The sequence below is a fragment of the Ochotona curzoniae genome, unplaced genomic scaffold, assembly GCF_017591425.1.
Source record: "Ochotona curzoniae isolate NIBS_2020 unplaced genomic scaffold, NIBS_Ocur_1.0 scaffold_2476, whole genome shotgun sequence".
NCBI classification, from domain to species: Eukaryota; Metazoa; Chordata; class Mammalia; order Lagomorpha; family Ochotonidae; genus Ochotona; species Ochotona curzoniae.
In genome coordinates, this window is record NW_024467095.1 from 964,706 (window position 1) to 989,282 (window position 24,577).

Genomic DNA, 24,577 nt, shown 5'->3' on the forward strand with positions numbered 1-24,577 from the left:
TACAGGAGGTGCTGCTGAGACAGGCTGCATTTAACCCACTGTGCCACAGTGGTAGCTCCTACTAGAAAGCTGTGAAAGTCTTCATTTCATTAATATAGTATTCACTATTTTTTCCTAAAGGTCTTATTTTTATTGGAAAGACAGATCATATTCATAGAGAGGAGAGACAGAGGGAAAGATCTTCCTTCTGCTGGTTCACTCTTAGGTCCGCAATGATTGGAGCTGATCTGATATGATCTGAAACCAGGAGCCAGAAGCTTCATCTGGGTGTACCACGCAGGTACAAGGTCCTAAGGTTTTGGGTCATCCTCTACTGCTTTTCCAGGACAAGCAGAGAGCTGGCTGGGAAGTAGGGCAGCTGGGACATGAACCAGTGCCCAAGTGGGATCCTGGTGCCTGTCAGGTGGGGATTTAGACACTGAGCCATTGTACCTGGCTCACCAATTAAAGTTCTTAAGAAAATGCAGCATCCTAACACTTTAGAGTTACATTTCAAGTCTCAATTATTTGTTTCCAGAGTCTGAGTTTTTATTTGCCAGGGTTGATTAGACCTCACTGGTGAAATATTTTAAGTAATTCTGTTGAATTTGAAGTGTTTTCTTAGTTTGAAAGAGTTAAGGGAGCAGAGACAGAGAGATCTTCCAGTTATTGGTTTGCCCCCCTCTGCCCTGAGATGGCCCCGGTGGCCAGAGTCAGGAGCTTCGTCCAGATCTTCATGGGTGGCAGGGACCCAAGTGGATGCAAAGACTTCATGTGCCTACCCCACAACACTAGCTCTGATTTGAAGTATTTTTGTGGATTAACTAGCAGCCACAATTTGTTGCGATTCTTGGCAGCTAAGAATTTCCTTTGACTCCTAACTGGGTGAGGGCTTACGTTGTTGAAGGGACCTGCTAAGTAATTTTGGTTGATTTGGCAGTTTTAGAATCTTGCACTAACAGTGTACTGATAAAGGAGGTTCAGGGGCCTTGTATTTGTCACCAAGTTGTAGAAATGCCCTTTGAAAAGACTGATAGGGCCCGGCACCGTGGCCTAGCGGCTAAAGTCCTCGGCTTGAACGCCCCGGGATCCCATATGGGCACCGGTTCTAATCCCGGCAGCTCCACTTCCCATCCAGCTCTCTGCTTGTGGCCTGGAAAAGCAGTTGAGGACGGCCCAAAGCTTTGGGACACTGCACCCGTGTGGGAGACCTGGAAGAAGTTCCTGGCTCCTGGCTTTGAATCGGCATAGCATCGGCCGTTGCAGTGACTTGGGGAGTGAATCATCCGACGGAAGATCTTCCTCTCTGTCTCTCCTCTCTGTATATCTGACTTTCCAATAAATAAATAAATCTTTTAAAAAAAGAAAGAAAGAAAGAAAAGACTGATATATAAAGGGCCTGTTCTGCTAATGCTTTGTGCAATGGGAGATTGGAATTAGATGCTTAAATGGAAATGTTCTCTTGTTGCAGCCTCTTTGCAAAGTGCTGCTGGTGGGAGCTGCAGCTTGCTCCTGCTGACTCGGAGCCCCAGGCTTCGGTTGAGATGGTCCTTTCAGGAATGTGGAGCTTAGTCCAGCCTGGATTTCAGTGGGTAGCACCTGGCATCTGTGGCCAGAAAGTCCTATGAAGTGTAAGTGCTTTATTCTCTCCTTGCACCTCAGACTCCTTTTTCGTGCTAATTCTCTTCCCTCTCTTGCTTCTTTCTGCAGCTTATCAGAGGGGAAGAATGGTGAGCAATGAATTACAGTATCTAGGGTATCAGCATTCGCTTGCTTTTTTTTTTTTTCTAGCATTTTAAAAAAAAGATTTATTTATTTTTATTTGAAAGTTAGATTTTACAGAGAAAGGAGACACAGAGCTGAGATCTTTTATCTGTTGGTCCACTCCCCAGATGGCCTCTGCGGCAGGAGAAGAGCTGATCTGAAGCCAGGAGCCAGGAGATACTCTGGATCTCCTACAGGGATGCAGGGGCCCAAGGACTTGGATCGTCCCCCACTGCTTTCCCAGATCAGGACCAGAACCTCCATCTAGGTCTCTTGAATTATTAAAAGTGTCTACATTACTTAAGTACCAGTACTTTCCTTAGCTACCTATAGTGGTGAAAAGATTAATTTATGTTATGCAGTTTAGGAGATGTAAATGTAAGTAAAATTGTGTGTATATATATACACACACACATATATATACATAGATATATGTCTATATATTTGAGAGGCAGAGAGAAAGCTTTCCCGTGCACTGTTTCACTCCCCAAATGCCTGAGTTGGCGGGGGCGGAGTCAGGAATGCAGGGCTGCCGTGGAGTAGCGAGAACGCAGTCCTGCTGCCTCCTGGGGTCTGCAGTTTTGAGAATTCCGGAGTCAGATCTGGGATTCTAGCCCATGTGATCCAGTGTGGATATGTAACTGTCTTATCCTCTAGGCTGAACTGCTTTCCTGGTTTTTGTTTTGTTTTTAACTTTCAGAAAATTATTTGTAAGGCAGAAGGAGAGACAGAAAGAAAGAACTTCCATTTGCTCTGCTTGGGAGACAGAGAAAGAGCTTCCATCTGCCATTTCACTCCCCAGGTGGTGTCTGCAGCTGGGCCCGGGCCAGGCCAAAACAGGGCCCTGACAGCAGGCGCTCTGTGTCTCCCTTGTGGATTATAAGGACCAAGTACTTGAGCCATTGCTGCTGCCCTCAGAAAGTATGCATTAGCCGGAAGGTGAAATGAGAAGCAGCTTGTGCTTGTGATGGGAAAGGCTGGGAGATTAGTCATTTTGCCAAACACCTGCTTCTGGAGACATTTTTTTGTAAGTTGGCTGTATTAGATTTATGTATAATTCAAACTAAAACTTAATTTGTTTTGTACTGTAAAATCAGAATAATTATGAATCTTTTTGCCAACTTTTTTTTTGAGATTTATTTATCCATTTTAAAGAAGCACGGAACAAAAGGGAGAGATAGTGAGAGGTCTTCATTCACTGGTTCACTTCCCAGATGGCTGCAATGGCCAAGACTGTGCCAGAATGAAGCCAGGATCCTCATCAAGTCTCGTGTGTAGCAAGGGTCCAGGCACTTGGCCGTGCTCTGCCGCTCTGTGAGTGGGAAGCTGGGATGCAACCGTTGCCCACAAGGCTGTGTCACACCACCAGCCCTTGGCTCTCCTTCCCTCCCTCCCTGTCTTCCTCCCTCTCCCTTCCTTCCTTCCTGCCATCCTCCCATCCTCTTTTTTTTTTTTTGGCAAATAGTTACACAGACAGAATTGCAATATATATATATATATATTATATATATAATATATATATATTTAATGTGGAAGATTTGGTGGTCACTGTAATGTACAGCCCTCAAAGTGAGAGCTGTTAAACTTTGTAGAAGTTGTGACCTGCAATCTCATCAGTTTTCTCCTTAAGAAAAGCTTTTCATGTAAGTTTTCTACCACAAGATAACTTGCTTAAATATACTGTAGTAGCGTGCCAGCACTAAGTGTGTAACTCAGTGGTGTGGTAAACTAATCATGTCACTCATTTCCAAATGCCTCTTCCCAGGAAGTCATTCCGTTTCCCAAAATCACTGTTCTGACTTCAATTAACATGAATTAGTTTTGCCTTTTTTTTTTTTTTTTTTACTTTTGCCTACTTTTAAAAATAACACTTTAATCACAATTTAAAATTTAATAATTCACAATTAGACTCATCCATTGAACAGTTTAGAGTTCACTGTTTTTTAGTGTATTGTTGCTACAGTAAAGTTTAGGACATTTTCGCCACCCTTAAAGGGCAGTCTTGGATGTTTAAGAGATAGTGATAATTGTACTTTGGAAGATCACCACTTTGCATTTACCAATGATCCTGAAAGTCATGATTCTTTTTCTCTTTTTTTAGGATTTGTTTATTAAATCAGATAGATATACAAATAGGATGGGAGACAGAGAGGAAGATCTTCCATCCGATGACTCACTCCCCAGTCAGCTTCAGTGGTCGGAGCTGTGCTGATCCGAAGCCAGGAACCTGGATCCTCTGGGTCTCCCACGTGGGTCCAGGGTCCCAAGGCTTTGGGCTGTCCTCTACTGCCTTCCCAGGCCACAAGCAGGGAGCTGGATGGGAAGCCGGGTAGACTGAGATTAACACTGGCATCCGTATGGGATCCTGGCACGCTCAAGGCAAGCACTCTAGCCGCTAGGTTACCATGCCGGCCCCCTCATTGTGTCTTTAATTTACTTGTACAAGTAGCTAATCATGTTGAGCATCATGTCACATGTTATTGACTATTCATTTACCTTCTTTGGAGAAATTTCTATTCATTTTATATGTATTGTTTCATTGGTTATAGAATTCTCATCTGAGTTGTTTTTGCCTGTTAGGTGTGTCTTTTGGCTTCCTGATTTGTAGCTGTAAGTCTGCAGTAATGTAAAACATTCAGCTGAATGTTGCATGCCCTGGTTCTCTGGTGTCCTGCGTGTCTCACTGTGTGTGCTGTTTGGCCATGGGAGAGGTTGTGCTTGCTCTGCCTAAGGGGAGGGCTCTGTCCTTTTTGTTTTAGTCTGTTTAGTTGCCTTAGTACCTCAACTTTCTGAGATGTTTAAGCAATTTGTAGTGTGTCTTATAATGCATTGTTAACTGAGAAAGCAGTGTTCTTTCCATGTCTTAGGTGGATATAAAGCTGTTGTTTTTATTCTCCATGTTTTTAGAATTCCATAAGGGTTTTTTTTGTTTGTTTGTTGTGTTTTTTGGTTATGTAAGCAGTGCTCATTTTACCCAGTTCTTTGGCTTTTCCTTCGCTCTTTGTTCCTGATTTCTGTGCTTCCTTCCAAGATTGTCTTCCCTCTCCCTAAAGAATGCCCTCGGTAGTATTTTCTTTATTGTGCATCCATTGTGGATCAGTTCCCTCCTTCTCTGTTTTTTGGTAGTGGAGCATCTTGAAAGGTTTTTATTTTGCGATTTGGAAAGGTCTTTTCTCGGAATAAAATAACCACTGGCAGTTTTCTTTGAGTATTTTAAAGATAGAATTTTAGTTCCAGTTGCCAGCAAGTTGAGAAGCCAGCAGTCAGTCTATTGCTGTCCCTTCAAAGGGAATTGCTGTTAGGACGCATAGTTAATTCCCAAACCCTGGTAAAATGGAGCACAAATAATTCATCTCAAACCTGCCGATTTCAGTGCCCAGTTACTGTTGGAAAGGCTTGGGCTGTTTCGAGTGCCTCTCCGGGGACATGCCAAGCTGGACTGGGCGCTCTGAGCTGCCTTATTGCAGTACCTGTGGATCTTTGCATGCCTGCATGGCGCCCTTCAACAAGCAGCATCAGTGGGCTGTTGGAGGCTTGCCCGGAATCCCAGGTTTCCATATGGGTGCGGGTCGGATTCTGCTGTTCCATTGCTGATCCAGCTCCATTCTCATGTGCTTCAGATTGCAGCTGATGGCCCAGGTGCCACATTCACGTGGGGGACCAGCAGCAGCTTCTTGATTTTCTCTCTCAACTTTGCAGTCAGGGTTTGTGGGTGATTAGGCTTTGAGGCATGCATTGGGTGAAAGCCACCTGCTCTCCTCCGACTACTGACAAGGACCCAAAGCAGGTGCTACAAAGCTGCCTCTGACCTCACCTTTAAAGTCCTGGAATGTCGTCAGTGAAGCAAGTTAGTGGGGCCAAACCAGATTCCAGGAGAGGAGAAATAGATTCCATTCTCCATTGCAGGCGTGTAAAAGTAGCATTGGAAAGGCAGATATACAGAGAGGAGAGACAGAGAGGAAGATCTGTCTGATGATTCACTCCCCAGGCGGCCGCAACAGCCAGAGCTGAGCAAATCCAAAGCCAGGAGGCAGGAGCCTCTTCTGGGTCTCCCACGTGGGTACAGGGTCCCAAAGCTTTGGGCCATCCTCGACTGCTTTCCCAGGCCACAGGCAGGTAGCTGGATGGGAAGTGGGGCTGCCGAGATTAGAACTGGTGCCCATATGGGATCCTGGGGTGCGTTCAAGGTGAGGACCTTAACCACTGCGCCATCGTGCCGGGCCTGACTTAGCAGTAATCTTTTATGACCTCAATCTTTTCTGCCTCCCCACCAACCCCTCTTTTTGATGTATTCAGCTCTTGTTGCTTAATGCTTACTTCAGTGCATTAATTGTAAGTTGCAAAATGGTGATACTTTAAATCTGTCATTTCTGTTTATTTATTCTAGTACTGGTAGAAAGAGACTTCTCATTTTATTAGGTTGCCTGGAGTTGTATGGTTTATTTATAAAAATCAGGATAAGTACTTGATTCTTCCTTTGTAAAATACTTAGTTTATGTCTGTTAATGGTTAGCATGTCTGCTATAGTGGCTAATTTTTCGTTACTTATAGATTTTTATGTGATAGTTATAATCTTTGGCAAGTGTAAACCTCATTCAGTTATCTTGGCATTTTGAAATAGCTAGTCTTGCATAACTTATGTGCTGTCTAGGATGACAGGGTGTGTCATAAGCTTATCTTAGATGTTTACTTCAGAAATTGATTCTACTGTTCCTTCAAGGAGCACTGATTTCAGTCAGTTTAAAATTGATTTTTTGTTTCTTTTTGAAGATTCATTTTTATCTGAAAGCCTAATTTTTACCAGGTAAAGGAGAGACAGCAAGATCTGCTGGTTCATCCCCCAAATGGCTGCAGTGTCCAAAGCTGAGGTGATCCAGAGCTGGGAGCCAGGAGCCTCTTCATGTCCCCATGTGGGTGCAGGGGTCCAAGGACTTGGGGCATTCACCGCTTTCCCAGGTCATAAGCAGAAGGCCGGATTGGAAGTGGACTAGCTGGGACTTGAGTTGGTTTGTCTAGGTGTGCTAGTGTTGTAGGTGGAGTACTCTCTTGTTACGCCATAGTGCTCGCCCCCAGAATTGATTTGAAAGAACACAGTGTGAACAACAGGGTGGCAAGTTGCTACTGGGCTGGGTATTATATTGATAGTTGAACTAGTGGATCGAAGATTTCTCACTCTTCCCCACCCCTTCTCTCTGCCTTCCAAATGAATCTTCCAAAAAAAAAAAAAAAAAACCAAACAAAAAAAATCAACTTTTTGGACCAGCGTGGTGGCACAGGTTCCACTCCACACCTTGGCACACTGGCAACCCACATGGGCGCCAGCTGTATCCTGGCTGCTCCTTTTCAGCTGCAGCTCTGCTTATGGTTTGGGGGAGCGCTGGGAGACGGCCCAAGGCCTTGGGACTCTGCACCACATGGGCTCCTAGCTCCCAGCTCGGATTTTTGCAGCCATTTGGGAAGTGAACCATTTGATGGAAGCCCTTTGTGTATCTCCTCTCCACAAAGTGTGCCTTTCGAATAAAAATAAATCTTACATTTTTTTTCCTTTTTACCTGTTTGTCTTACTACACCCTTATGAAATTCTTCCTGCTTCAGTATCTGAAGTGATCTGTGTCTTGAGTTCCTTTACCTAAATTGTGATTATTTTTCTTTTTTAATTCATTTTTTAAAAGATTTATTTATTTTTATTGTGAAGCCAGACATACAGAGAGGATGAGAGACAGAGAGGAAGATCTTCTATCCGATGATTCACTCCCCAAGCGGGCACAATGGCTAGAGCTGAGCTGATCTGAAGCCAGGAGGCAGGGGCCTCTTCCTCCTGGTCTCCCACATGGGTGCAGGGTCCCAAGGCTTTGAGCTGTCCTCAACTTCTTTCCCAGGCCACAAACAGGACTCTGGAAGGGAAGTGGGACTGCCGGGATCAGAACTGACACCCATATGGGATCCTGGCGCATGCAAGGCAAGGACTTTAGCCACTAGGCCACTGCGTGGGGCCCTAATTCTATTTTTAATATCGTATTTTTTTTATAGTACCTTTAAGCTGATTTTTAAATATTAGTTTTCAGGACTACTTTCTTACTTATTATCTCATTCTCCACCACCCTTCCTGTTATAGAAAATTCTTGGCCAAAGTCAGATATTTTTTGTGAAATTCATTTTTCATAACTGGAGAAGGCTTTGATTAAGGGTGTGTCCAGCAGTGTGGAGTGTGGTTTTCTATTGTCCTGGTGTAGCATGTCTTCCTTTAGTGGTTTGGCTTCTGAGCTTCCCTAACTTTGCGTCCCTCTGCTTCCTGCATCTCCATGATGCTAATCCTGTCTGCATATGATTGTGTTTGCAGCAGTTGCTCCTCAGTTTGGAGCCCTTTCCTGTTCATCCATTTCAAGGTGTCCCAAAGACTAAACTGTCCCATCTCCAATTGTTATGTAGGCTTTTGTTTTGTTACTTTTTGATTGAATAAGTGAAAGTATTTCAAGGGGCCAACAGGGTGGTGTAAAAGGTTAACTGCCACTTGTGACGCATCCCATGTGACACTGGTCTGAGGTCTGGCTGCTCCACTTCCAGTCTAGCTGCCTGCTAATGTTGCTTGGGAAGCAGCAGTCAGCCGTTTGAGTACTTGGGCCCTTCCACCTTGTGGGAGACCCAGATGCACTTGGGCTGCTGGCTTCAATGTGGCCCAGCCCTGGCTGCTGGGGCCATTTGGGAAGTGAAACAGCAGAAGGAAAATAGTCTCTTTGTCTCTCTTTTTCTCCAACTGCCTTTCAAATACCTTTTATTTTCCTTAAAGAAGGAACTTCTATTTTCAGCTGCAGTTCTCAAGTGGATGCTTCTGTTTCCAGTTTATACCTGTCGGCTCTTTCTGTGTTCCACTGTGTGTGTAAAGCCATTTGATAGCCTGCAACCTCTGTCTTTCCCGGCGTGGAAACCCTTCTGGTGTTGTTCTTTTATCCTGATTCATTTATATTTTGGGTTTCTTAGCAGATAACTTTTAGAGATAAATAGATAATGTCCAGATTTGTTATAAATATTTATGACTATTTCAGTTTGCTAATTTCTTAGTTTTTGAGGTCAATTGTGAAGATTCCAAAGCTTTACTAGATTCATTTTGCTATTTGAAACAATAGTTTTAATGTAATAAAGATACTGTGACAGCATATTCAACTGCAGATATGCTTCAGTTACTGGTTAGATAGAGTCGGATTTTAGGCACTGTTTTTGTTGAGCAGGGCCTGCACCTCCGTAGTTTTAAGTGTTGGCTTAATTAGTGCTTCAAAGTTTGCCAGATTTTTCTTTTGTTATACTTTGGTTTGTGCTTATGTATGTGTTGAGCTTATATGGAATTGAAATCAGTTGGAGTCGGGCCCGGCAGCATGGCCTAGCGGCTAAAGGCCTCACCTTGAACGTGCCAGGATCCCATATGGGCACCGGTTCTAATCCCAGCAGCTCCACTTCCCATCCAGCTCCCTGCTTATGACCCGGGAAAGCAGTTGAGGACGGCCCAAAGCTTTGGGACCTTGCACCCACGTGGGAGACCCGGAAGAGGTTCCTGGCTCTTGGCTTCGTATTGGCACTGCACCAGCCGTTGTGGTGACTTGGGGAGTGAATCATCCGACGGAAGATCTTCCTCTCTGTCTCTCCTCCTCTCTGTATATTTGATTTTGTAGTAAAAATAAATAAATCTTTAAAATAAAATCAGTTGAAGTTAATCCTCTTTACACATCTTTGTTGACTTTAGGTTCATGCATGGGAGATTTCAGACCAGTTGTTGCAGATCCGCCAGGATGTGGAATCATGCTACTTTGCGGCACAGACCATGAAAATGAAGATTCAGACCTCGTTTTATGAGCTGCCCACAGACTCTCACGCCTCTTTAAGGGATTCATTACTAACCCATATCCAGAACTTGAAAGACCTGTCACCTGTCATTGTAACGCAGGTAAGTCCTGTGCTTCTCCCTGGGGAAGTGTGTAAGCCAGTGGGATTGACCAAACTTATTTTGATTCACAATGCTGGGTCATTTGAAGTAAAGTTAATTGTATTTCAAGACACATTATTATATTCATTTAAGTGAATAGACAGTATAAGTGTTAATTCTTTGTATTAATTATCAAGTACATTTGGTTTCAGACTAACAGATACCAGCCGTGGGAAAGGTTAAGTGTATGTTTCCTGGCATATATGTGCCCTCTGCTGTTAAAACTGTAGAGAGATCTGTGTAGTTTCCTTTCCAAAGAATATTTTCTGAGCTGGTTAACTGATGAAGTTCATGAATGAAGTGGTGAACTAGAGCATCTGGCCAAACTCTTTGGGCAGAAAACTATGTTTTTTGGGAACGCTGCAGATTTCTCTGCCTACACATTCACATGTGTTCTCCAGGCTTTTGCATAAGGCCTTTTTCATATGACATTTTGACCATCAGTGGTTCTCATCATTTAATAAAGTAGAATTTATTTGTCCATTAGGTTCTGTAATATTGACAAAAAACTAAAGATTAATTTTCCTAAGGAATATTTATATTCTTTGATTTTTGTTGTTGTTTTGTTCTCAGTTTTTAAAGATACTTTTTTTTTTAAGGTCATTTTATTTTTTATTGGAAGGTCAGATTTATAGAGAGAAGAGATAGAAAGATCTGCTCGCTGGCCGCAGTGGCAGGAGCCAAACTGACCTGAAGCTAGGAGCTTCTTCCAGGTCTTCCATGTTGGTGTAGGACACCAGGGACTTGGGCCGTCCTCTCCTGCTTTCCCAGGCCACAGGCAGGGAGCTGGAGGGAAGTAGAACAGCCAGAATATCACATATCAATTGCAGCCCAAGTGGGTTTCCTACAGCGCATGCAAGGCGAGGACTTTAGCCACTAGGCTACTGTGCTGGGCCCTAAAGGTGCTTTTTAAATTCTAGTGATTTGTAACTAGCCTGGAAGAATTTTCATGGGATACATGTAGTTGGGTATGAGAGAGTGAGGATTGCTAAGTCCTATTATTTGGAAAATCGTTGATTTCTTATTGCATGTTAACACTGATAACCTAATTTGTATTTATCTGTTCTAGTCATTTATTTAATCTTTCTTCCTGTTCAGCTGGCTTTAGCAATAGCCGACCTTGCCCTACAGATGCCTTCCTGGAAGGGATGTGTACAAACATTGGTGGAAAAGTAAGTAATTTTATTGACTATGTGTTGGCATTTAGAATTAACCTTTAAGCTACACAGAGTTGGCAATAATTAAACATTTGACTGTTTCCTAAAACAGTCAACATAGTGTATATTTATAATGTTTGTTAGAATAAAAGAAAGTCTTGTAAAAGTTAATTTTAACAGAAGTGTGTCCTGTGGCATATAAAAACCTTTATAGTTGGCGCACTTAGCCACTCCTTGAATTAAGTGAGGAGCAGCGTTTTACTGCTTTGCTTTGTGTCTCACTCCCAGTAACCTGCATATACCAGTTTTGTTTAAAAAAAAAAAGGAGCTATATTATTATTTAGGGTTATATTAAGAGTTGTTGTGAATTTATGTCTTTATTGTCTTTAATTTATGTCTTTATGAGTTTGTGGGGTCTGTCAGAGGGACCGTATTCTGTTTGGAGTATGCTGCTTTGAATGAAATATTTCTACCTGAGTCCTGCCATGATACTTTGATATTTACATTTGTTTGGGAAATTATTCTTAAACAAAGTTGATGTCCTTTTTTACTTCCAAATATAATATGCGTTTAAATGCCTTATGTAGTTTATTTTTATTTTTATTTATTTATGTGAGAAGGTGGGAAGGATGACAGGAGAATCAGAATATGAGCATTCTAGCTTGCTGGTTACTCCCCAAGGACTTCAAATGGCCAGGGCGGGCCGGCCCTGAAGCTGCAATCTGGTGGGATCGAAATCCAGGTCTCCCCGTGGGTGAAGTGCCCTGATTACCCCTCACCACTCCCTCCCAGGATTTGCATTAGCAGGAAGCTGGATCAGGGGCTAGAGCCAGGTGTCAGAAGCAGAAGAGAAAAGGAACTCAAGCCAAGCACTGCCATACTGAATGACACTGGTGTTCCAAGCAGTGACACCACTGTGCCCAGTACTCCGCCCCCAGTTTCATTCTAATTAGAGAGGACATTCATTTTGTCTCATTATAAAAATACTACAGTATAGCCCTTTATCTTTGATTCTTTACGTGAGTTTTTGGTGAAAGATAAATTGTCAGAAATGAAATTCCTGTGTCAGTGATTACACAATTTGAAATGCTGATAGGAACATCTTTCTAATACTTTGCAAATGCTCGATCTGGATTTTTGCTGTTCCTCTTTATAAGATTGGGGATGCTGCTTTGTTGCTGTGGGTTGTTCTGGTGGTGGTTATGTTTGGTGATTGTGTATTTTCTGGCTCTGGATAATGTACATACTTACCCTTTTCTTTTCCAGATACAGCAGTGATGTAACTTCTCTGCCTTTTTTGCTGGAGATCCTTACCGTGTTACCTGAAGAAGTGCATAGTCGTTCCTTACGAATTGGAGCTAATAGGCGCACAGAAATTATAGAAGACTTGGCCTTCTACTCTAGTACAGTAGTATCTCTACTGGTAAGCATCAACTATCAAATTGCTGCCGCAGGGCAGAAAGCCTGCTGGGTATTTTGTGGTCTAATGGCATAATTGTGTACATCAGAACAACCTGAGCGTTTTTCGTACTCCAGCCTTCACACACAGCACTTCACATAGAAGATTCTGTGAACAACAAGGGATTGGGAAGGTCTGCCTGCCAGCATCCAAGCAGTCCTACAGCCTTGAACATGCCCTAGTCTAGCTGAGACTGACCCTGTCTTTCTTCACAACATTCAGCAGGCTCAGTCCCCAAGGTTGCGACCATCTGCTCAGTTCTGCCTCCTGCTCCGCCCTAGCTCTCTGCTGCTGTACTGAGTCTTAAAAGCCAGTCGCACACTTCAAGTTGCTTTGCTTATTATACTTCTGAAAGGCTATAAACCAGATGCCCATAATCCTCTCCTCAGCTTGTATTGATTTGCAGAACTCAGAATTTCTGTTTACTTGTTTATTATAAAGGATATCACAACATGCGCTGGTGAAGAGATGCACAGGTTTTGGGAACCACCCTCCATTCATGTGTGTAGCTGTCTTTTTTTTTTTTCCATTTTTTAGATTTATCTGAAAGACAGAATCAGGAAGGAAGAGAGATTGAGAGGTCTTCCAATGGCCACACGGTCCAGGGTTGGATCAGGAACTCTGTGTCTCTAGTGCAGAGTCCTCTCTTTAAGGCAAATTGAAATTTTGATACTCAGGGGTTTGGAAGACTTTATTTGACCTTTGAGCAATATCCCAACTCTACAGTAGCTAAAAGCAACTTTTCTTTTTGAAAGAATTAAATGTGACTAGGTATTTTTTTTTAATGCTTTAGACGTTCCCCAGGCAATCAATGTAAAATCCATGAAATCACTTGGTCTGGCCCTGCCAAGACAACTGCAGGTGAGATTCAAAATTCAGTAAATCTATAACAGGTTAATTCTTTTAAAGATTTACTTATTTTTGTTTGAAAGGCAGATTTACAGAGAAGGAGAGATGAAGAGAAAGATCTTCCATCCTCTAGTTTACTCCACAAGTGGCCACAACAGCTGGAGCTGAGCCGATCCAAACTAGGAGCTTGTTCCATGTCTCCCACACGGGACAGGTGCAGGGGTCCCAAGGCTTTGGGCCGTACTCAACGGCTTTCCCAGGCCACAGCAGGGAGCTGGGTGGGAAGTGGGGCAGCCGGGACACGAACTGGTGCCTGTATGGATTCATGGTAGCATCTGTGAGGTGAGGACTTTAGCCACTAGGCTATCACGCTGGGTTCTGTTTCACTATACTATAATAATTTTTGGTTTGAAAAAGTGGCATGTTATTAAGATTATGAATAGTTTAGTGTAAGAAATTCATTGCAAAATTATTCTTGTGAGTTAAATGTATGTCTTTATTTTCAGCAGATCATTTAGTTCAGATAACAGTATTTTAAAATCTTTTTATTTTAATAAAAATTTTACTGGAAAGGCAGATTTATGGAGAGAAGGAAAGACAAAAAGGTTTTCTGTCTGCTGCTTGACTCCCTAAATGGCTGTATGTCCAGAACCAAGCTGACACAAAGCCAGGACCCCGGAGCTTCTTTTGGGTCTCCTCCATTGAGTGCAGAGTTCCAAAGCTTTGGACCATCCTCTACTGCTCTCCTAGACCACAGCAGGGAGCTGGGTGGGAATGGAATGCCAGCATGTTCAAGACGAGGATTTAGTCACTGAGCCATCGCATTGGGCCCTGTTTCAAATAATGGTATTGTAGAAACTTAGAAAATAGGAATGAATCAAATATATTCAAAACATCTGGAGGTCATGCTGCTAATCGTTGAGATATATACTCTTACAGTTTTTCTTTAAGCCAAATGAGATTGTACTCAAATCTACCCTCCTTCATCCTGCGTCTTTGGGCATCCAGCTTTATGTTTGTATTTCATTAGACAGAGGGAGAGGGGCCAGAGCAGTAGCCTGGTGGCTAAAATCCTTGCCTTGTATGTGCTGGGATTCCATATTGATGCTGATTTGACTTCCTATTTTTCAAATGAGAATTTTAAAGAAAGCTCTCTCAAATGTTTTTCTTTGTTTCTTTTTAATTTTTTTCCTTCTGGATTTCTGTTTTTTGGAGTGTGGACTCATGGACTTTTGTTGATTCAAAATTTCCACTGAAATCATTCTTCGCTCACTGGAAGCAAAGAAGTGCTTGGGAGCAACTTGCAAAGATGACGAACACTCATTACCTCTTTACCCATATCGGGAATCCTTGGTTCCTTTTGTGGTCAATCTGGATTCATTTAGAAGGAACCCACAGTACTCTTAAAAACAGGATTGTTGAATGTAAACAGTTTTTAACTATAACACAATTACAATAATGAAGGATTATCTAGGAAAAAGTAAAGAGAACTCTAAAGAATACGGAAATAAGATAAGCGTGAGGTCTAGACGTGACCCTGTTCTCAGAGCTTCCAGTGAAGAAAGCCGCCTTCCTGGGGTGGAGCGCAGGCCTGTGTGCAGAAGAACTTGCTGTTGTCCGAGGGTGGGAGAGGGTCATGTGTGCTGCTGGAGGGCCAGCACACCCCTCGGATGGCCTGTGTCTCCCTGGCAATCCCCACATTGCCTCGCTGTGGGACTGTGGGCACTGCTGCTGGCCACTGGACACTGGGGACGCTGGAGAAGCCTCCGTGTGCTGTAGGACTTGGTGCTGGAGATGCTGCTCATTCCTTAGAAGCTAGAGGCACTTTTGCTACAAAGCCATTGGCGAAAATGAAACGATGTTGTGGGCAACTGCTGGCCAGTGCCCTGCAAAGCTGGGCCCAGGGAAGCCAAGAACCTGGTGCCCGAGAAGCTGCATGTTGGGCAGAAGGCTGCTAAGTGAGTTCGTTGGAAGCAGGCAGCCGTGTCTCTCCAGGCTCTTTTACTATAGAACTTTAGTGCTGGCTGCAACAAGAATAGTTCAAGGCTTTGGTTCTCCTTTTCCCAGAGAGATCTAATAGAATGAATTTTCAGTTGAGAGGAAATAAATTTGTAGTCTGTCCCAGTCTCCTGCCACTTAAGTTCCAGGATGGTGGTAAAACAATTAGAAAATGTGTAAAGCGACTGCAGGCTTCATCTGTATTATGGGTCACATACTGTGATTGATACTGATGACTTAGTTCTCCCTCACTTCTTTATCCAGGTCTGCCATGTGGGCAGTAGGGGCCCAAGCGCTTGGGCCATCTTGCTGCTTGACCCAGGCCATTAGCAGGGAACTGTATAGGAAACAGAGCAACCAGGACATGAACTGGCATCCATATGGGATGGTGGCATGGCCCGAGTCCCACTGTTTTGGGTATGGTGGCTCCAAATGTCCATGGTAGGTCTGAGGACAGCGGGCATCCCATTACAGGCACTGTCTTGTGTTAAGGTCACTGGAGGGTTTCAGATGTTGGTGGACTCACTTCTTCCACTGCTAGGAGAGATTCAGAGTGGAATGAGTTTAGGGTTTTTGGTTTGATTGGATTTCAAGCAGTTGTCTCCATTTCACATTTCAGAATCCAATCCCATCCCATCCCATACCTGCGAGATCATGGATTTGAGCTTAGTTTTGTTTTGTAAGCTTTCAAGTAATCCTGAGTCCTGCTCACAGCCTGGCTCTGTGTGTCCTTGCCAGAGAAGGGATCAGCTGCGATAACCCCAAGTCCCACTTGCAGCCCGGCCCTGTGTGTCCTTGCCAGCGCAGGGGTCAGCTGCAGTAACCCTGAGTCCCCTTGCAGCCCGGCCCTGTGTGTCCTTGCCAGCGCAGGGTCAGCTGCAGCAGCGACTTGGGCTCTTTAGGCAGGAGCTTGGTTTGCTGTCCCATCACAATTGGCTGCACATGATGCTGGGAGTAGTTGTAGTACTGCCTGAGAAATGACTTCTGATGCTTGATAAGGTTGCATTTTGTCATGTAGCTTACTTTCTACAAAGTAGAGGATAAAACTGGTTCACAAGTGACAGGAACAATCAGGTGTTTGTCTCTGCTACCAAGAATCAAAGGCCTCCTAAAACATTTCTTGCTCAGTCTCCTCCACAGTCTCCTTCATGGTTATATTCCATTTTATTTTGCAGTAGGATTATACTTGATTGTGCTGTTTACTTACTGCACTGTGTAAAAGACAAATTACTCTGCCTCAGTTTACTCATCTATATACTGATTGAAGATAATAATATCTGTTCGTATCATGAATATTAAATTAGTTAATATGTAAAGCTCTTAAAAGTGCCTGGCACATAGTAAGAGTCGTTATGCCTTGCTAGCTCATTTGTCACTAAGATGCTTTTTCCCTTTTTTTTTTTTAAGATTTATTTATGTTTTTATTAGAAAGGCAGGTCTACAGAGAGAAAGAGAAATACTTATGATCTCTGGTTCACTCCCCAACTGGTGACAATGGCTGAAGCTAAGCTGATCTGAAGCCAGGAGCCAGGGGTCCCAAGGTTTTGGGCTGTCCTCCACCGCTTTCCCAGGTCATAAGCAGGGAACTGGATGGGAAGCGGAGCAGCCCAACCAGGACACAAACCAGCATCTAAATCTAATCCTGACACTTGAAGGAAGATTAACCAATTAAACCATTGTGCTGGACCCTTAGTGAGATGCATTTTTTGACACTGTGGGATAGCATGGTCATGAAGAGAGCAAAGGGTAGGATTCAAGTACGTTCATCATTCATGTGTTTTCTTCCGCGTTTGGGAAAGACAGATTTTACATTGAAGGAGAGACCTAGATCTTCCGTCCGCTGGTTCACTCCCAAATGGCCACCATGACCAGAGCTAACACAGTCCAAAGCCAGGAGCCAGGAACTCCATGTAGGTTTCCATTGTGGGTGGTGGGAACCTAAGTACTTGGGTCTTCTGATTCTTCCAGGATGCATTAGCAAGAAGGTAGATGCGACATGCAGGTAAGATTCTATCCCAGCTACTATGATATAGGATGCCAAACAGAGCACCTCTGTCAGCTATTGTTATTGCCATCATGCTCATTGTCGTACATGTAACATGATTGTAAGAGTGGTTTATTTAGAAAAATTAACACTATGTGTTTTAACTTCTTCCTTTTGTTCAGATGACCTGTGTAGAAAAAGCAGGAACAGATGAGAAAATGCTCATGAAAGTCTTTCGCTGTTTGGGGAGTTGGTTTAACTTGGGAGTTTTGGACAGCAACTTCATGGCTAACAATAAATTACTAGCACTCCTTTTTGAGGTTTTGGTAAGTAATGACTTACGTATTTCTTCCGTCATCACTTGATCACTAACTATGAGATAAGAACATTTTCTTGACATGTCTGTCATGACTAGTGAGGGACCAGCAGCATCCTCTCTCTGATGCCAAGGAGCAAATTGAAGGATCAGTGCAGAGTAAAAGAACAGTCTTCTGATAAGTGATTTTCCTATCAAAACCTAAGTACCTAAAAACCATTTCTTTTCTAAAAATTTATTAAATCAATTAATAAAATGAAAACAGAATTCATGTATTTCACAGATATAATTCTAAGAGTAAATAGCACTTCTTCCTCTCTTTATTGCTTGTAATGTGTACAGTATCATTTTTAATTTCTTTCATAATCACAGGTTTAATTCTGTACTTAGTGAAGAATTTAACAGAAAGACCACTGTCCTACAAGAATGTATATGAACAGTATGCACAATAATCAAAAGATGGCAGCTTGACTCATAAACATGCACTGATATGTTTTGGCTTTGGTTTTGTTTGGTTATTTCACCAAGCGTACGAACTCCAAGTACATCCATTTTGCAGAAGACATGATTTCATTTTTTAAATGACTGAATACTATTGCATTGTGTATATATACCACATTTTATATTTTACTTTTTAAAAGATTTCTTTTTCTTTTTTTTTTTTTTTATTTGGAAGGAAGAGTTAGAGAGAAGCAGAGAGGGAGAGATTTGGAGAGAGACATCTTCAACCTGCTGGTTTGCTTCTTGAATTGCTGCAGTGGCTAGAGCTGACCGGGTGTGAAGCCAGGAGCTTCTTCCTGGTCTCTCACATGGGTTCAGGGACCCAAGACTTGGGCCGGCCTGCTGTGCTTTCCCAGTACATAAGCCTCGAGTTGGTCGAGTAGTGGACAGGCCAGGACTAGGACTGGCACCAGTTGGGATGCTGCTGCTGCAGGTGGAGGATTAGCCTGAGTCACCCCACCAGCTGCATCATCAGCATTAACTGGCAGTCTGTAAAAACAGGGAAGCATTTTAGAATTTCCTTTGGAGTTTCTGTAAAAGAAAAAAGAATGTTGTTCTAGTTGTGATCGCATTAAAGTACTAGTTAGATTTTATTATTGATGATGTTTGCATTGTTGATCAGAGTGGGAAGGGTTGAGGATCTGGGAGAAGTAGGGATGTAAAATTAGGTTTTAAAGTTTCTAGATTTTAAATTTAAAAATGCATTGTCTATTAAATCTAGAATAAAATTTTGCTGAATTAACCTAGTGTTTCCTTAGGTTTGTAAAGGTAAGTTTTTTGAGCCTGACACGGTGGCCCAGCAGCTAAAGTCCTCACTTTGAACATGCCAGGGTTCCATGTGGATGGCAGTTCTAATCCCAGCAGCCCCACTTCCCATCTAGCTCCCTGCTTGTGGCCTGGGAAAGCAGTTAAGGACGGCCCAAAGTATTGGGACCCTGCACCCATGTGGGAGGTTCCTGGCTTTGGACCGGTGCAGCCCCGGCCCTTGTGGTCACTTGGGTAGTACATTATCAGTTGGAAAATCTTCCTCTTTGTCTCTCTTCTCTCTGTATGTCTGAGCTTGCAATAAAATAAATAAAATCTTTTAAAAAGAAAGAATTTTTTTCAGGGTAGTTGACACTGCTTTGTATTACCTCAGCACCTTTGTAAATAATTGATTTTTAGATGTGATTTAGAGCAAACTTTATATTCTAAATTTTTGTCTACAAGGGACCGAGGTGTATCATCTTCTAGAGAGTTTACTAGAGAAACTCTCCCAGAACAGAGGAATGTGTCATCATAATGCCGTACCTCACTGTGATGACTTGGAAATAACTTTCATTTGAAATTTTACATGGAATTTCATTTCTTATATCAGTTTTCACCTTTTTTTTTTTAAGTGACCAGGACAAATAAATATTTGTGTGAAAAGCTATAGGAATGAGTTAGTGTAATATTACGTGTCTAGAAGCAACTACAATTACATGTCTTCATACATGATATAATTAAGGCACATTATAGTAAAGTATAACAAAATTTATACAATGAATGTTATGAAAATGTTGAGGTCATTTCAGGTTTAAAAGAATCAGATCTACAGAATATTCTGACAAGGAAGATACAATCAGTTCATTAAATTATCAGTTATAGGATTTTTCAGTATAGTTCATAGGAAAATGAGTTGCCATACATGTAAACAGTATATTTAATCTTTACAGTCATAGAACTTATAAAAGTGAGCTAACAGGGTAAAAATCTGAATTTACAAAGTGATGATACCTTGTGCATGCCTGCAGTGTTTCTCATGTAACGCATCTAATCAGCCAAAAAACATCTGGCTGCTTTTCAGCCATGCTGTAGATCTTGTGTGCCGGAAGTGCAGATGCCCATGTTTTAAATACCATAGTAAATGTCTTCTCAGTGCATGCAAAATGATAAGTGCTCTCATAAGTCTTGGGAGTTTTTTTAGAAAATTGTTTTGTCTTACTCGGAAACATTTAAAATGTAAAACTCAAAGGGTTTATGGTACAATGAAAACTAAATGCTTCTCAATTTGTTGCTATTGTTGGAAAAATGCTAGATTTCACAGCAGTCTGGTATATATGAACAGTTTTCACTTTGCATTGAGTATTCTCTTGTGTGTTTGCTTTTGTCTGACTTAGACAGTTAGTGCAGTATGTGGTACCAAGGGATAGTTTTTTTGCAGGTTTATTGTGGTTTTTCTTAAAGTAATAGAAGTTTCATCCAGGGATATAATTTTTGATTATTTTTCTTGAGATTTCATGTTTTTATTTTGGGCAATAGGGGGGGGGGGGACAGATGTACAGAAGAGAGAAAGATCTTCCATCTGCTGGTTAATTCCCCACATTGTCGCAATGGCTAGAGCAGAGCTGATTAGCAGCCCAGAGCTCCTTCCTGGTCTCCCACGCGGGTGCAGGTCCCAAGGCCTTGAGCCGTCCTCCCCTGCCCTCCCAGGCCTTGAGCCGTCCTCCCCTGCCTTCTGGTCTCCCACGCGGGTGCAGGTCCCAAGGCCTTGAGCCATCCTCCCCTGCCCTCCCAGGCCATGAGCAGGGAGCTAGATGGGAAGTGGAACAGCAAGGACACAAATTGGCACCCCTATGGGATGTTGGTGCTGCAAGGCTGAGGATTAGCTACTTCAGCCGTTGTGTCACCCCCAGTGTCCATCAAAATTGCCTCATCTTCACCCCAGAATCTTCAAGGAACTTTGTTTAGCCTTGACATTTTGAAATTTTGCAATTATTTGTTTAGGTATAGGTCGTTGAGACATGTTCTGTTTGATTTTATATGGTACTTAAATATTAGGGAAAAATCGAAGATTTCCAATGGTTCAAATAGGGAGAAAAACACATGGTGTTATGTTTTCTTCTTTGTTGTTGTTTGTTTGTTTTTAAGATTTGTTTATTTATTTAAAAGAGTTAAAGGGAGATGGAGAGTGACAGCTCTTCCAACTGCTGATTCACTCCCCAAATGGCCCCAGTGGACAGGACGGAGCTAGGCAAAAGCCAGAAACTTGATCCTGGCTTTATTCCTGTAGATCTTCTCACATGGGTGTCGGCCACTGTCTCCTGCTTTTCTCAGGCCACGATGGAGCTGGATCAGCAGCAGAGCAGCAAGTTCGCAAATTGACACCCATATGGGATGCCATTGTCACCATGACTTTACACAGCTTCATAATGTCATGATTTCCTTTTTGAAAGACAATTATAAAAAAAAAAATAACATGGAAATTGGAAATCTTAGGGCTGTGATTGAAATATAGAAAAGTTGATTTCCTTGGCAAATGGGGGAAAATAATTGAGATGATTGATGGATATTTGTCTTATAGAAGGCCATGACTATGAGGCCATCGTACAGTTGAAGTGCATATTCAGAAAGAGACTTTCCTTTTCCGTTACTTGGACTACATCTTGTAATGATCATCCTTTCTGCTTCCCTGTCTCATAGCAACAGGATAAGACCTCATCTAACCTGCACGAAGCTGCTTCCGACTGTGTGTGCTCAGCTCTCTATGCGATTGAGAATGTGGAGACAAACCTGCCATTAGCAATGCAACTTTTCCAGGGAGTGCTCACATTGGAGACGGCCTATCACATGGCTGTGGCTCGAGAAGATTTAGACAAGTGAGTATTTAATGCAGGAACCCTGGGTTCACCTATAGATCTGTGTTATTCTTGGGTTTTGTTTTGCTTGGTTTTTAAATGATTTGCTTATCTGAAAGGCAGAATGGGAGAGAGATCTGTCCATTGGTTTACCTCTCAAAGGGTTGTACCAACCAGGTCTGGACCAGGCTGAAGCCAGGTACCAAAAACCCCATCCTTGTACTCCCACTTGGGTGTCCGGGTCTAAGAACTTGGGCTGTCTTCCACTGCCATCCCAGGTACATTCACAAGAAGCTGGATCAAAAGTAGAGTAGTTGGGACTCAGACTACCATCGAAAGTGTTAGTTTAACACTGGCCTGCTAATTCACTTTGTTATGCATCTATCATTTGTGATTCTTAGTGATTCAGTGTAAATAGAAAAATGGTACCTCCCTAAACTATTGTGCTGTTTTCATCTGAACTTAAGAATGGCGGATTGGATGCCAAAGGAGAGGTTTTAGAATTGCCAGTTATGCAAAAAACTGCTGTTTTTCCTGTTTAAAAGCGGATTAGGACCTTATTGAGGATGGCTTGATGAACGTTTTTAACCAGATGTTTTAGTAATTACTTTGGACTCACATGCTGGGAGAGTATGCCGTCATGTAGGTGTTTGTCATGGAGACTGTAATAGAGTAAAGGAGGTCATTGCTTGATGTCCCTTCGACCGAGGGGCCTTTCATCTGTTTAATGAACTGTGCATGCTAATGTGTTTATATAATGTCCAGATTCTGACTTGATGTTCTCATTCCTCTTTCTTCTACAGAGTTCTGAATTACTGCCGTATTTTCACTGAACTGTGTGAAACTTTTCTTGAAAAAATTGTTTGTACTCCAGGCCAGGGTCTTGGGGACCTGCGAACTCTGGAACTGCTTCTTATCTGTGCAGGGCATCCTCAGTATGAGGTAGCGTGTGTACTGTCCCAATGCCGTAATGCTCAAGTGGTGTGTTGTGTTTTATCTACATCTCATTGCCTTTTGCTTCACCTTTGATGTTGGAGAAATTGCAGTCAGGGTTTTTAAGTGTGGGTGTATTTGACTGGCAGAGAGAGAGAGATCTAGAGCTACAGCCAATCCAGGTGACCCACATGGTGGTGGGGACCTAGCTACTTGAAGCCCTCACTACTGCCTCCCTTTGCGTTCCTGCTTAGCAGGCAACTGCAGTTGGCAACTTGAGCCGGGGATGAAGCCCAGCCACCCCTTTTGGAAAGCAGGCATCTTTAATCTGCTGTTCTGTTGGACTTTAAAAATATTGTACTTGAGTTTCTCTTTTTATTTATTTATTTTTCTTTAACCTGGTTAGGTAGACTCACTGCCCTAAGTTCCTCATGGAATACTTTAGAAAACCTGACAGAAAACCCCTTTCTAGTGCCAGTTGTTTTTCTATAGCTTTACAGCCAAATCCACACCAAAACCTAATTATACCCCTACACGTCTACCCCAGCTTACTTCAAATGAGAGATGAGAAGGAGAGAAACATTTAAGAGTCTCCTTTATTTAAAAATCTTCTAAGACACCCAGTTAGGATTCCTAAGTATTTAAAAATCATTAAGTGCTCCCAAGTTGAACTTTTTATTCTTAAATAGCTGTATTGGCGTTTGATGGGAAAATGCGGAAGTGCTCTCAGTGTATCATGCTTAGTCTCAATGGTTCTGTGATTCTCAACTATTTTTCATTATCACATAAAAGATAATGCTTGCTCTACATAATCTTATGATTTGGGAGAAGTATAGCAATGTACAGTACTATTTCTTTAAACAGTGCTGGATGGAAGATAGGTTGTGAGTGAATTCTCAGGCTTTTTCTCCCACTCCAGAAAGCAAGTGTGTTAAACACGAGCTGCAGTGTTGCTGTCTCACACAGGCATTAGTTGGAGTTCTGGATGCTCCACCTCTGATCCAGCTCGCTGCTTATGTGTCTGGGGAAGCAGTGGAGGACCGCCCAAGTGCATGTCCCTGCATCCACACAGAAGACCTGGGAGAGGCTCCTGGCTCCCAGCTCTGGCTGGACCACTTCAGAATCCATTGTGTTGTATAAGTTTTCTCATAAGAAAACATGAAGCTTAAAGCCATTCATACTTGGGGAAGAACATCTGGTAGAGGAAATGTGGCTTACTAATTGATCGCTTCATCTGCTTCCCACATGCTGTAGTAAATGTAAAACTTTTTACATTATATTTCTTTCCCATTGGAATAAACAATCTTTTGTCTTTATGTCTACCAGGTAGTAGAGATTTCCTTTAACTTTTGGTACAGACTAGGGGAACATTTGTACAAAACTAACGATGAGATGATTCATGGCATCTTCAAAGCTTACATTCAGAGACTGCTTCATGCCTTGGCTCGACACTGCCAGCTGGAGCCAGACCATGTAAGTTTACTTCTTCAGTCCTTCGTTTCCTTCTCTATTCAGAACTGAAACGCTAGAGAATAAAGCTAATAGAATGTGTATATATCCTCATTGTACAGCTGACAGTGAAGAAATCAGTACCATCAGAATGAGAAATACTAGGCCTGTGTATGAAGAAATTCACTCCTAGGGAAGGCATTGTGGCACAGTGGAGTGAGGCCATGTTGGGGATCCCTGCATCTCCTTTCAGTTTCTGCTTCAATGCCAGCTACTCTGTGCTTCAAATCAAGCTTCTAAATGATGGACTTGGGAGGCACTGAATGATGGCCCTAAACTTGGTTTCTACCCAACATGTAAGGGACCCACACAAGATTGAGTTCCTAGATTCTGCCTTCAACTTGGCCCCACAGCTGTTACAGGCATCTGGAGAGTGAACCAGTAGCTGGAAGATCTCAATGTGTTCACCTCTCTGTCGCTCTGCCTTTCTCACTCATGTGAGAGACCAGAATAATCTGACTCCCTGGCCATTCAATCATTTCTCTTTGTAACTGGCCTTTAAATAAAGATAAATAAAAATGATGAAAGCAGCATGTAATAGAAATTATCTCACT

The 24,577-nt window shown here is 42.5% G+C and overlaps 1 protein-coding gene across 2 annotated transcripts in view; it reads left to right on the top strand.

Annotated features, from left to right (window-relative positions):
• Window positions 1-24,577, top strand: part of TNPO3 (transportin 3) — a 69,494-nt gene that overhangs the window by 11,429 nt on the left and 33,488 nt on the right. For both annotated transcript variants that reach the window (XM_041002435.1, XM_041002436.1), the window contains exons 2-8: window positions 9,479-9,679; window positions 10,817-10,890; window positions 12,142-12,298; window positions 17,348-17,491; window positions 21,427-21,602; window positions 22,385-22,523; window positions 23,841-23,987. In XM_041002435.1, coding sequence (XP_040858369.1) covers window positions 9,479-9,679; window positions 10,817-10,890; window positions 12,142-12,298; window positions 17,348-17,491; window positions 21,427-21,602; window positions 22,385-22,523; window positions 23,841-23,987 — 1,038 coding nt within the window. The remainder of the gene's footprint in view (window positions 1-9,478; window positions 9,680-10,816; window positions 10,891-12,141; window positions 12,299-17,347; window positions 17,492-21,426; window positions 21,603-22,384; window positions 22,524-23,840; window positions 23,988-24,577) is intronic.